This window comes from Rhincodon typus, chromosome 10 (genome assembly GCF_021869965.1).
Source record: "Rhincodon typus isolate 14 chromosome 10, sRhiTyp1.1, whole genome shotgun sequence".
Classification (NCBI taxonomy): Eukaryota; Metazoa; Chordata; class Chondrichthyes; order Orectolobiformes; family Rhincodontidae; genus Rhincodon; species Rhincodon typus.
Genome location: NC_063341.1, coordinates 24,826,097 through 24,838,655, shown reverse-complemented (window position 1 = coordinate 24,838,655; position 12,559 = coordinate 24,826,097). Strand labels below are relative to the sequence as shown.

Genomic DNA, 12,559 nt, shown 5'->3' with positions numbered 1-12,559 from the left:
ATTGAGCTCAATGATCAGCCATGATCATATTGAATGGTGGAGCAGGCTCAAGGGGTCAAATGGCCCACATTTCATTTTTGTATGCAATATGACAATTGTTTAATTGATAAATTTGGTATTGAACAATTTGTAGTGGCTCAATATTGTACAAATATAGTTAGACCCACTCAGCTGTTTACTGTATGTTGTTTAAATGTACCCACCCCTCCCAAATCAGGAGTCTGCTTTGGCTCAAAATAGAGGAGAAATATATTTCATTTCAAAATATTTAAATCAAGAAATAGTAAGGACTCTTCACTGAAGGGCTAGCTGTAATTCTGTCCAATTTATGTCTGTATAAAATATAAAAAAGGTCTGGACTAATGGCACAAAAATTCTAATGCCCATATACATTTAAGGCATCTTATTTCACTCTACTTCTCTCCCTACCCAATGAATCTGGAGGTGTCAACCAATGCAACCAGACAACATTGATCAATAACTTCAAATAACCACAACAGTATCTTCCAAACCCATGACAACTACCACCTAGAAGGGCAAGCTCAGCAAATACATGGGAACACCACCATCTGTATGTTCCCCTCCAAGTCTCACATAATCTTGACTTGGAAATATGTAGTTGTTCCTTCACCGTCACTGGATTAAAGTCCTTGAACCCCCAGTGTGGGTGTACTGGCAGCACAGAGCCTGCAGAAGGTCAAGAAAGCACTCACCGCTGCCTTTTTGAAGGATGGGCTATAAATTTTGTTAGAGACAAAAAAAGCTGCAGATGCTGGAATGCAAGGTAGACAAACAGGCGGCTGGAAGAACACAGCAGGCCACGCAGCATCTGGAGGAAAGGAGCAGTCAACCTTTCAGGTATTACAATAAATGCTGGCCTACGTAGTGTGTCCACACCGCCACGAATAAACTAGAGAAAAAAAAAGTAGGCAACTCCAAAACATGAAAGGACATACGATGCACGATTATTCAAAAAAAAAAAATGTATCCCAGGCTAGCAATTATTTTCAACAACTGTTATAGCAAAGGATTGTGACAAAAAAAAGTCCCTAGTTTATTGAGGGGAAAGGGTGTGTGTTTTTTTTTTAATTTTTCAAGGGATGCAGGCATCACAAGCAAGGTCAACATTCATCACCTACCCCAAAAGTTGTCGTCAAGTTGGTGGTGGTACAACTGTAGTGCGTCCGAGGCAAAACTGAACTAGTGAACAATTGATGTTTATACATTAAGCGAGAGATAATTGAGTAGATAAACACAAATTGCTGAACAATCTCAGCAGGTCTAGCAGTACCTGTCGAGAGAAAGCAGAGTTAACATTCTGAGTTTGGTAACACCTGTCTGAAGGGTCACTAGACCCAAAATGTCAAGTCTGCTACCAGACTTGAGATTTTCCATCAATTTCTGTTTTTGTTTCAGATTTTTAGCATCTGCAGTTCGTTGTTTAAAATACAATTGAGTGAGAATTTGCCTGGAATATATACAACTCAACTAATCACTGACGTAGAATTGGTGATGCATGTTTTGGAATGTTTTGCACCTTGGGAGTGCAGGTTCATAGTTCCTTGAAAGTGGAGTAATGGGTAGATAGGATAGTGAAGGCAGCATTCAGTACACTTGCCTTCATTGGTCATTATGTTGAGTATAGGAGTTGGGAAATGATGTTGCAGCTGTACAGTACATTGGTTAGACCACTATTGGAATACTGCCTTCAGTTGTGGTCTCCCTGCTTTGGAAGGATGTTGTGAAACTTGAAAGGGTTCAGAAAAGATTTACAAGGATGTTGCCAGGGTTGGAGAGTTTGAGCTACAGGGAGAAGTGAATAGGCTAGGGCTATTTTTCCTGGAGCAAAGGCTTAGGAGTGACATTTAGAGGTTTATAAAGCCATGAGGGGCATGGATGGGGTGAATAGCCAAGGTCTTTTCCTTAGTGTAGGGGAGTCCAAAACTAGAGGGCATAGGTTTAAAGGTGAGAGGGGAAAAATTTAAAGCGGGCCTAAGGGGCAACTTTGTCACACAGAGGGTGGTGCATGTATGGGAAGAGCTGCCAGAGGAAGTGTTAGAGGCTGGTACAATTACAATATTTAAAAGGCATCTGGATGGGTATGTGTATAGGAGCAGTTGAGGAAAATGGGCCAAATGCTGGCAAATGGAACTAGATTAATTTAGGCTAGCTGATCGGCATGGACAAGTTGGATGGAAGTGTCAGTTTCCATGCTGTGCAGCTGTATGACTATTTATTATTTGTAAATATTTTAGTTTATTCTATTTTATCTTCATTTGCTTTTGCGTAAAAAGCTTCTATTTACGGTGAAACAACTTGCCAATATTGCATGTTCCAGTGAGAGATCACCTGGATAAAACAAAAAAAAATGATTGGTCACACCACATATCAGTCTGGTATCTGACTTGTCCAATACCACCATCAGCTGAGATCATAACACTGGGAAATGTTAATGGTGAAGACAAAAACAACAACAGTACAGCATGGGAACCAGACTGTTCAGGTGCACTCTTCAAGGTTGCTCACTATAGCTTACAAATTTGCTGATTCTAAAAAGGAGTTGTACAACGTAATGAAGAACCAAGTACTTCTCTTAACCATATTTTACACAGCTATGAAGCTCAGACTGTCACAAATCAACAATTTGCCTAATTAAGGACAGATCAATACTGAATCAATATAAGGCCATCAGTCCCAACAGACTAAAAGTCAACTAGTTCCCAGAAGGGAGTAGTCAACGGAAAACTGCAACCATTCTAAATAAAGCTGGGAAGGCACTGAAAAATATAAAAGCTGGGTGAATGTACAAGATTAGGGTAAGAGATTGGAACATGAAGGCAAAAAATAAAAAAAAAAAAAACAGAAAAGCAGGGTCAGCTTGGACAGTGGCTCAGGGAGGGAACATGTTCTCCGAAAGAGATCACATACCATTAGAAGGAATCCTTTTAACAGAAGGAGATCAAATGGTAATAATTCAGATCGAGACAGAAGTCAGAGGGCATAGTTTAAAATGTCAATAAATATGGTACTGACCAGCAACGCAACCTGGGCAAAAGCCCGTATGATTAGAAGTATTTGTGGCCACAAACAAATTAGAATTCAAGTTAATTAAAACTACCAAATATCAAAATGTGAAAAGTTGGAGATATTTTGAGGTATACACAGGAGGTGCCAGTTAGGGGCTGCCAACCCAGTCATGTGGGGGGATAAGTATGGACAAAGATCTCTCCTGAGGAGACACATATGATTCAAGCCAGCTAGTGGCACAAGTCTTTGAAGAAAAACTAGGAAACCAAGGTACAAGAGCGGCTTCAGCTATGGCAAGAAAAGCTTTGTTAGCAACAGATGCTTGATAATGTAGATCATTGGATATTAAAGCTACAGTTCTGCAGCGAGTTTAGCTCCAAGCAGAAGAGTTTCTTTGCCCTTTGAAAGAGACACCAAACACTGAGGACATACTTGAAACCAAATCAATGCGTATAGTGCCTCTGGAGTTTGGTACTTGTTAGTAAAGTCCATCTCATTAAAATTGGACTCTCTGCTGTATTTCATTAGCACTGTGGGGAACAGCTTTAGGCATACTTGTGATGCAAGTAAATGATATTTTTACCTGGTAAGAATTTGAAGACATATTTTTATAAATGGGCATAAAGCAGATTTAAAATTGAAAGTCAGACTTTTGGGGCTTTTTAGTACATTGAGTTGGAAATAAGACAGAATGGATTGACTATTACTGTGCATCAGCAATATTACGTAGGAAATGTTAAGCCCACTGCAGTTAGTTAAAGTATGGCCTCACAAAAATATGCAGTTGTATCCAAAACTGAAATATCAAACTCTAAAGGTTTAGCTACATTGGTTGGGCTCCTTAAAGGCCAGATGCCTTTTGAGGTCTTAGAATTGAATACAACTATGGAAAATCTCAATGTGGAAGGTGTCTCATAGGCAAACAAAACATTGAAAAAATTAAAAATGGAGCACTGCATTTTGAAATTTCTATAAATCGGAAGATACCAGGAACATAAAACTTATTGCTTTTAGTGGTGCTTCTTACGCAAAGATATATCCCAGTAAGAAAGAATGATTCCAGGAAGGGGATAAGCCAATCATGGTTAATTGGGGAAATTAGAGATAGCAACAAATTGAAATAAAAAACAAGTGATGTGGAAAAGATTAGTGGTAAGCCACAAGATTGGCAAAGTTTAAAAAAAAGGAAAGGATGACCAAAAACAAAACAAAAAGAAAGTAAACGTTGAGGATAAACTTGCAAGTAATACCAAGGCAGACCACAAGAGCTTCTTTTAATACATAAAAAGTGAGACCAAAGTGAACAAAGGTTCCTTGGAGAACTAGGAAATGACAGAAGAGTTGAATATATACTTTGCAACAGTTTTCAGGGTAGAAGACATTACAATAATTCCACAAATGCTAAATAATTAGGGGATAAAAAGATACAGAGAACAAGTACAAAGAAATCTAATGGGGTTCTCTACAAACAGAGGAGGCTCAGGGTTGAATGGCCTCCTCCTGTTCCTATTTCTTATTGCCTAATGGCTAATGACCACTAAGTCCCTTGACCTGGGATAACGGGATGCATCCCAGGATATTAAAGTGAGATAGTAGATGCAATGGTGGTAATCTTCCAAGAATCCTTATGTACTGAATACACTGGCAGTGTAACACTTGTATTTAAAAAAAGGAAACAAATAAAAAAGTTAACTATAGACCAGTCAGCTTAATGTCTGTATGAAAGTGTCAGCACCTATTCTAAAGGATGTAATAGCAGAGCATTTATAAACTACATAACACGAATAAGCAGAATCAGCATTGCATCATTGAAGATGTAACAAGCAGGATAAACCAATAGATGTAAATATTTAAATTTCTAGGTGGTGTTTGACAAGATACCACACATTAAACATTCAATATCTTCAAGACAGAGTCAGATGTAGTTCTTAGGGCTAAAGGAATCAAAAGATATAGGGAGAATGCAGGAACAGGGTACTGAGTCAGATGATCAGCTATGACAATATGGAATGATGGAGCAGGCTCAAATGGCCAATTGGCCGACTCCTGCTCCTATGTTTCTTTGTTAAACTACTTCATAAGATAAGAGTCCAGGAAAATAAGGTTGGAAAATAAGTTTTGAAGATGAGCCTTTTTATGCATTGCTACATTATTCACAGCTTACAGCCTCACTGTACTTCGGTCTTACCTTGCCTCTTAGTATGAAGCAAAGTCAAGAAGCTCATCATGTTGGCCAGCAGTGATTAAAGGGATAGATATAGTGTTTTACTACACAGTGCTATGTCAATGTTACAATTACACGAAATGGCCATTACTGAGAGTCTAACAGGAGTAATCCTCAGTCAAGCCAAGGGGGCTGTCAGAGACTACCAGAACAGCAAGTAAAGTGCATCACCAGAGATCAGTTCAAAATTGTGAACAGGGTCAGTGGGGTACTTGGTGTATTTGGTCTCAGAGCTTCTGTACCATTCCAGTTCAGGCAACAGGTGATGGTCAGTCCTGAACTATGAGAAGATGTTTTGTTGTTATGCTGGGCATTTAGGGAAAGAGTAGCGCTCTCTTAAGCAGTGGTTTAAAAGTGATGACACTACTGACAGGTAGCCTGTGTAGCTTGATTCTTATACATGCAGTTAGTGACAGTTGAGCAGACAGGTGATGTAGAGTAGCCATATATTTAACAATGATGAGCTTCTGTCTCCCATGAAGCGTCACTTGTGCCACCTATGTGCCCTTGTCGGCTTTTCCATTTTGTTTCCATTCCACTTCATGTACCGTGAAAGGCTTTTTGTGGCTGACAGTGATTGACCAGGTGAACGGCTAGGCTTTAAGTATGATGCTGGCAATTCTGCAAAGTCCCAGCAGCGGCAATTTGACACTTCACTGACTTTTGGTAAAATTCAGTCTGTATTTCATACCAAAATGAATATCCTTGGTCCAGCGATTGGAAGTTTCCACAACTTATTGTGCATCATACTGTGATCAATATTCTATACACTGGAACAATATTTAATCTCCACCAACTCATACATACATACAGAATACTTCACAATTTCTAAAAAAGGCAGCAGCCTTTAATCAGAAATCACAGGTTTAAATGTTGCATATTGCAGACACTGTTATTTACTAAGATCTACATGCCAAAATTGATAGTAAAATTCCAGACAGATGTTTCTTTCTGTTAGTTATTTGCCACTGTGTGCTATATTACTAAAGATAGATCTATTATTGTTTCATAGACTAAATTAAAGGAACACATTCAAATATAAAATGAATAATACAGCTGTTACTTATGATCTAAGAGACTTTGGAGGGTATAACAATTTATTTTTATATACAGGAATATATGTCTCCTTTTGTCTACTTTCCATTTCCAAGCCTTTCAACATTTTTAACATGAACCTTTCAGTTACAGGGAATGGGTAGAATGAAGAGTTGACTTACAATTTGGCCCATTGCTCTAATTCTGCTTTAGCTCTGTTCATTATTGGGAGATTTACCCACTCGCTGATCTGTCAGACCTAGGAAAAGTCAGTTTTTTTCCAGGGGGGGGGGGGGGGGGGCGGAGGTAGTGGTAATATCACCAGACGAATAATTCAGAGACTCGTGGAAATGCCTTGAGGATATGAATTCTATTCTGCATGGCATTTATATTAATAAAATCTAGAATTGAAAGTTAGCCTCAGCAATGGTTACCATGGCAACAACTGTCAATTGTGATAAAAATCCACCTGGTTCATTAATTTTTTTTTAGGGAAGGAAATTTGCTAGTCTTACTTGGTCTGGTCTACATGTGCCTCAGATCCACAAAACGCAGGACACATCTCACCAAGCCAATTACTACACATCAGTCTACGCTTAATTTTCAGCAAAGGAGGATGTGGTCAACAGTCCTGGCAAGTGACAATAAGGTACTTACTGATGCGAGGTTGGGATCCACCCAGCCCATTCAACTCCTGACTTTATTACAGCCTTGGTCTGAAATGTAGCCAACAGACCTAGACTCAAAAGCTAAAGTAAAACAGACTGCATCTGACATCAAGGCAGTATTCAACGGAATACGTGGTTTCAAGGAGTCCTGGCAAAACTCAAGTGAGAACTCAGATCACCAGAGCATTACCTGCATCTCTGGATTACTAGTCCAGCAACAAATGTCATTAAGCCATCATCTCCCTTTGCATCCTAGCAAAAACAGAATGAATAAGAATAGAGGGAAACTTTCAGTAGTTTGGAGTCATACTGAGAAAAAAAAAGGAAAACGGTTGCGGTTGTTGGGGGTCAATCAGCTCAACTCCAGGACATGACAGCAGGTGTTCCTCAGGGTAGTGGCTTAAGCCAAGCCATTTTCAGTTTCTTCAATGACCTTTCCTCCACAAGGTCAGAAATCGGATGTTTGCAGATGATTGCACAGTGTTCAGCACCAATTGTGAGTCCTCAAATACTGAGGTAGTCCACGTCTAAATGCAGCAAGGTAATATCCAGGCTTGGGTGGTCAAGTGGCAAATAACATTTGTGCTGCATAACTGCCAGGCAATGATCAACTCAACAAGAGAGAATCTAACCATTGCTCCTCAGTATTCATTGGCATTACCAACGTTGAACCCCACACTATCGACATCTTTGGGGGTGGGAGTGGGGGTGGGGTTACCATGCACAGGTACAGAACTGGACAAGCCAGGATAGTGGTTACACAGCAAGTCAGGGGCTGGGAGTTCTGTGACAAGCCAGTCATCTCCTGTCTCCCCAAAGCCTGCTCACCATCTACAAGACCCAAGCCAGGAGTGTGATGGCATGCTCTTCACTTGCCTAGGTGGGGCAGCTACAACACTCAAGAAGCTTGACACCATCCAGGACATCCAGCTGACTAGCATCCTATTGACCATCTTCAACATTGCCTTCCTTCACCATTGATGCACAGTGGTAGAGTGTGTATCATCAATAAAATGCACTGAAGTAACTCACCAAGTCTTCTCCAGCACCATCTTCCAAAACCATGAACTCTACCACCCAGAATGAGACAGCAGCAGATGTACGGGAACACTATTATTTGAAAATTCCCCTCTGAATCCTAACTTGGAACTAAATCACCACTCCTTCATTGTTACTGGATCAAAGTCATATAACTCCCTTCCTAACAGCTACATGGGTATCTCTACACCACAAGGACTGCAGCAGTTCAAAGCAGCAGCTTTTAACAAACTGCTCCATGGAAATTAGGAATGGGTAATAAATAGTGACCTAGCCATCAACACCCAGAAGTGATTAAAAAAAAGTTTTTTTTTTCCTTTTAGAGGATTGAGAATCTTCAGAATTATCTTCCCAGAGGGCAGCAGAAACAGATCTATTGAATATTTTTCAAGGTGGAGGTAGATAGATTATTGACTAACGAGCGGATTAAAGGCTGAGCTCACAATCAAATCTACCATGACTCATTGGATGGTGGAGCAGGCTCAAGGGAACAAATGGTCTATTTATGCTCCTAATTTGTATGTATGTTCGTATCTCTGGACTCTTGATCTTACTGACTTGTCTCCTATCAGAGTTGAGTAATGTTCTCTTTGTAGCTTAATTAAGAGTAGTCCTCCCTTAGCATTCAGTTTGACTACTAAGTCCATCTTGAAGACTGGTTTAAGACACCACTTTTGGCATTCCTCTTACATTGTCCAATTTATTTGCTTTTCAAATGCTGTGGTAATGTAAGTGCAAATGGAGAGGGAGGGCCATTTTTGTATTTCACATCAAGGGGGAAAATTTAGTCACAGATCGTTTAAGGACCAGAATGCCACAGAAGCCAATTCTCCCCAGCCTTGACATTGCTGTAATAATCACAGCCTGGGGATGCATTGAGCCCTTCATTGGGGGTAGTTCCCTTAACATTAGTGCCTTTGTTGACAGTCTTGAACTTTGTATTTTCACAACATTTGATTGGAGTAAGTATCAATTGTTTTTGTACTTGAGTTGATAGGAGATAAATTTGAAAGACTGGCATTCCACAAGACTTGCCCACAATACAAGTCCTAATACTTCTAAAACCACAACCACTTCCATCAAGAAGTGTAAGAGCAGAAGATAGATGGGAACATCACCAATTGCAAGTTCCACTCCAAGCCATTCATCATTCAGACTTGGAAAAAATGTTTCTGTTCCTTCAGTATCACTGGGTTAAAATCCTTGGATTCCCTCCCCAACAGCATTGAGAGTCAACCTATAGCAAGTGGACTGCCGTGGTTAAAGAAAGCAGCTCACCACCTCAAGGACAGCTAGTGATGGACAATAAATACTGGCCCACCCAGCAATGCCCACATCCCACAAAAAAAAATAATCTCGACAGCCTGCCACCCTTGCTTCTGTGTGCTTATGGAACAGGTAACTGCAATGTCAAGTCCTGTCCCTTCTTCAGTATATTTATCTGGTAGCCATTTACCAGAATCTAGTTGACGGAGGCAGCTCACCACCAGTTTTTCAAGGACAGTTCTGCATGGTCAACAAATGCTGGCCTAATTAGTGGTGCTCACATTCCACGTGCAATTTAAATAAAGGAGTAACAATTAATGTCTGCAATCTGAATTAACTGCAACAGTTATGGGACTGGCTTTGGATACAGTTCAGAAAGTTCACTATATTGATCCTGCATGTGGAGGAATTTTCCCTATGAGGAGGTTGGGCTTGTACATATTGGAGTTTAAGAGAATCAGTCAAGATCTTATTGAAATATGAAATATTCTTAAGGCACTTGACAGGGTGTATGTGGAGAGGTTATTTCCCCTTCTGGGAGAGTCAGAACTGTAGGGCATAACCTCAGAATCAGGGATCGAATTTCTTCTCTCAGAGGACAGTAAATCTGTGAAATTCTTTACCACAGGAAGTTATCAAGGATGGTTCTAAGGCTGCAACCCTGCTGTGCACAACAACCCCAAGACAATATGCCTAACAGCAGGAATGAAATCCCTCGGCACAAAATAATTGTTTGTATGTCAAAAGAATAGCATATTTTATTCAATAAAATATCCCAGCATCAGAATGTTTTAATGCTTCACTGGGGCACAACATTTTTAAATGGAGACCTGTCCTATTTGTCTTGCCATTTTGTATACTTTAGGAGAAGGCTTGTTCTGGTGGGGGTGTCTAATGACAGTACACGTGTATTCAAGTGTGGCTTTGTATATCAACCAAAGCATTGTTCCACTTCATTAATAAAAGTTGTATTTAAATCAGGATACTGTTTCACTGCTATCCTTGAGTAAAATCTGAACAGTTGTTGGCTGCTACATTTGCTTCTGGACTTCAATAACTCATTAGTAAACTGTATGTTGGGAGCTTTAGAAGTTACAACTATCAGCTACTCGCGACACAGATAAGTGGACTGAGATGGCTCTTGAAACTTATGTATTCAAACTGGCCAGCTTAGTTAATAAGTGCAAATTATCGCTGTTGACTATGTTTCTGTCTTTTACCTGCATTCATCATCTCATTAAAAGTTTGGTATCTACATCCTGTGTCACGCTTACTTCCTTTAGTTTTTATTTGATAGGCAAGTCTATGGACCTCTCCAATTCATGGTGATTTGCCGAAATAAACCGCTATCCAAAATACATATGGCTATGTTCCCCTATCAAATGGAATAAAATTAATCTTTTTAGTAAAAAAAAAAGTGAGAGGCTCTCCCCTTTCCCCCCCAAAATTGATCGTTTTGGAGAGTGGCTTCAAATTTGCGATCTGGGAATGTGACTTCCACAGCAGGCCCATCAATTCCAGAAACACACTCCCGCGATCTATTCAAAGCGAAACTCTAGTCTTGTCGAATGTGATTTCATTCAGCTTAGAGCCAGGCCACCTCTATTATTCCCTGCCAAGCATAATTTACCCTTCCATTTTTGTTAGTGTATAGGGAATTGCATGGATCCGATTTCCTCTGCAGTTGAATGGTTCTGTTTAGCGCTCACCACATACTGCTGATTTCATCCCAGAGAGATGCAGTATTTAATTTGCCCCAGTGACTATGCCTTATGCCCCTAACTGTCTGAGAGCGCTCACACAGATTAACGCTATCGAATCACCGGAGTATTTTTCAGAGAAGTCACCATTAGATCGTTGGGAATACTCAAAACAGCGGGATAGTTCAGCTTTATTCCTAATAGTGTCCAGAAAAGCAAACTAACTGGAACTTGGTTTTTTTTTTATTCGCCGGAAAAGGACACATCTTTGTTCTTTTAAAGTTTTGCAAAGAAAATGACAGACTTTTTACCTACAGCTGGCGAAACATCGGAAAAAACACAGTTCCCGATTCATCCAATATTGAAAACAGCTGACAATGCAAAGAAGTTAATTACAACGTGGACGTGTTTCAGACAAGGGCCGCGTGAATAACCGAAACAAAAAAGTGCCCAAAACGTTACTACAGTGCAATGAAATCGATGTATGTTCTTACCTGGGTCATGAAAGGGCACAAGAGCAAAATTATACAGAGGCTTCTTGGGTCGACTTAGAGAGGTTTCTAAAATCTTCGAGGCTCCTTCAATAACTTGAACTAAATCATCATACATGGACCCAGTCACATCAAACACAAAGGCCAGGGTAGAGGCTCCCTCAGAGATGTCCTCCACTTTCTCCTCGCTCACAGAAGGAGCATCTTGAGCTGTAGACTGGGAAAGCAGGACCAGACACGCTGCGCAGATTTTAAATAACTGTTTAAAATTCACTGGCACAGTCATTGTTTAAAAAAAACCTGCTTCAAAAGTCGTTTAAATTTAAACGATACATTTAAAAAAAAACTTCGATCTGAGAATCAATGATAAATTTGTATCTCTTCTGTTGTGGTCTCCAGAACAAAACTGCAAATAGTTAGGTCTCTTCCTCTCTCGATTTCGCTTTCCTCTGTTGAACAGCTGGGCTGGTTAATGTGCCCAGTTCTCTGAAGCAGCCTCGCTGTTGGAGAATTTAACTCAGTCTGCAGCTTCACCACTCCAGTCGGGCTCTTCCCTCTCCTCACGCAGGCAAGATGATACCCTGGAGAGTGCCGTGTGCCGATTGGAGCACATTACACTGGAGTCATTCGGATTTTAGGGGCCCCCTTTGGGGTGAGTGTTAAGTTTAAAGGTCAGCCGTTAATACTTTTTGACTCTTGGGATCAATGGAAAATGCGCCGCAAGTTCAGCATTTTTAAAGTTTATTTTTTCTAAAGGGAGCATGGTAATTACAAGTATGTTTGTGATTAAAGTTGATGGAGTTGTGCTAGAAGCCGACATTTAATTCCGTCGCTAGTTACAGAACCAAAGTAATTACAAGAAAACAGATTAGCAGTGGGTAATTGATGAAGCAGAAGAACGAAGCTTCTACTTACAGATACACAGAGGAGAAAAAAATAGGAGTAACCGGGTCAAAGCCACGATTTTTTGCTCAACGATGCAACTACTGAACTATGAGCAATCCCAAACCAGTACTGTTGGCCTATTGAATTATTCGAAATTAGCCTGTTAGCCAGTTATTTCGTAGAATAACGACATTTTCAAGATCAGTGACACTGTTTTCTAGAAAC

At 40.1% G+C, this 12,559-nt stretch overlaps 1 protein-coding gene across 1 annotated transcript in view; it reads right to left on the bottom strand.

Annotated features, from left to right (window-relative positions):
• hmcn1 (hemicentin 1) overlaps positions 1–12,093 on the bottom strand; it is a 578,667-nt gene extending 566,574 nt beyond the window's left edge. The window contains exon 1 of the mRNA XM_048602072.1: positions 11,453–12,093. Within this exon, the coding sequence (XP_048458029.1) occupies positions 11,453–11,735 (283 nt within the window). The 5' untranslated portion in view covers positions 11,736–12,093. The remainder of the gene's footprint in view (positions 1–11,452) is intronic.
• Positions 12,094–12,559: the final 466 nt, after the last annotated feature.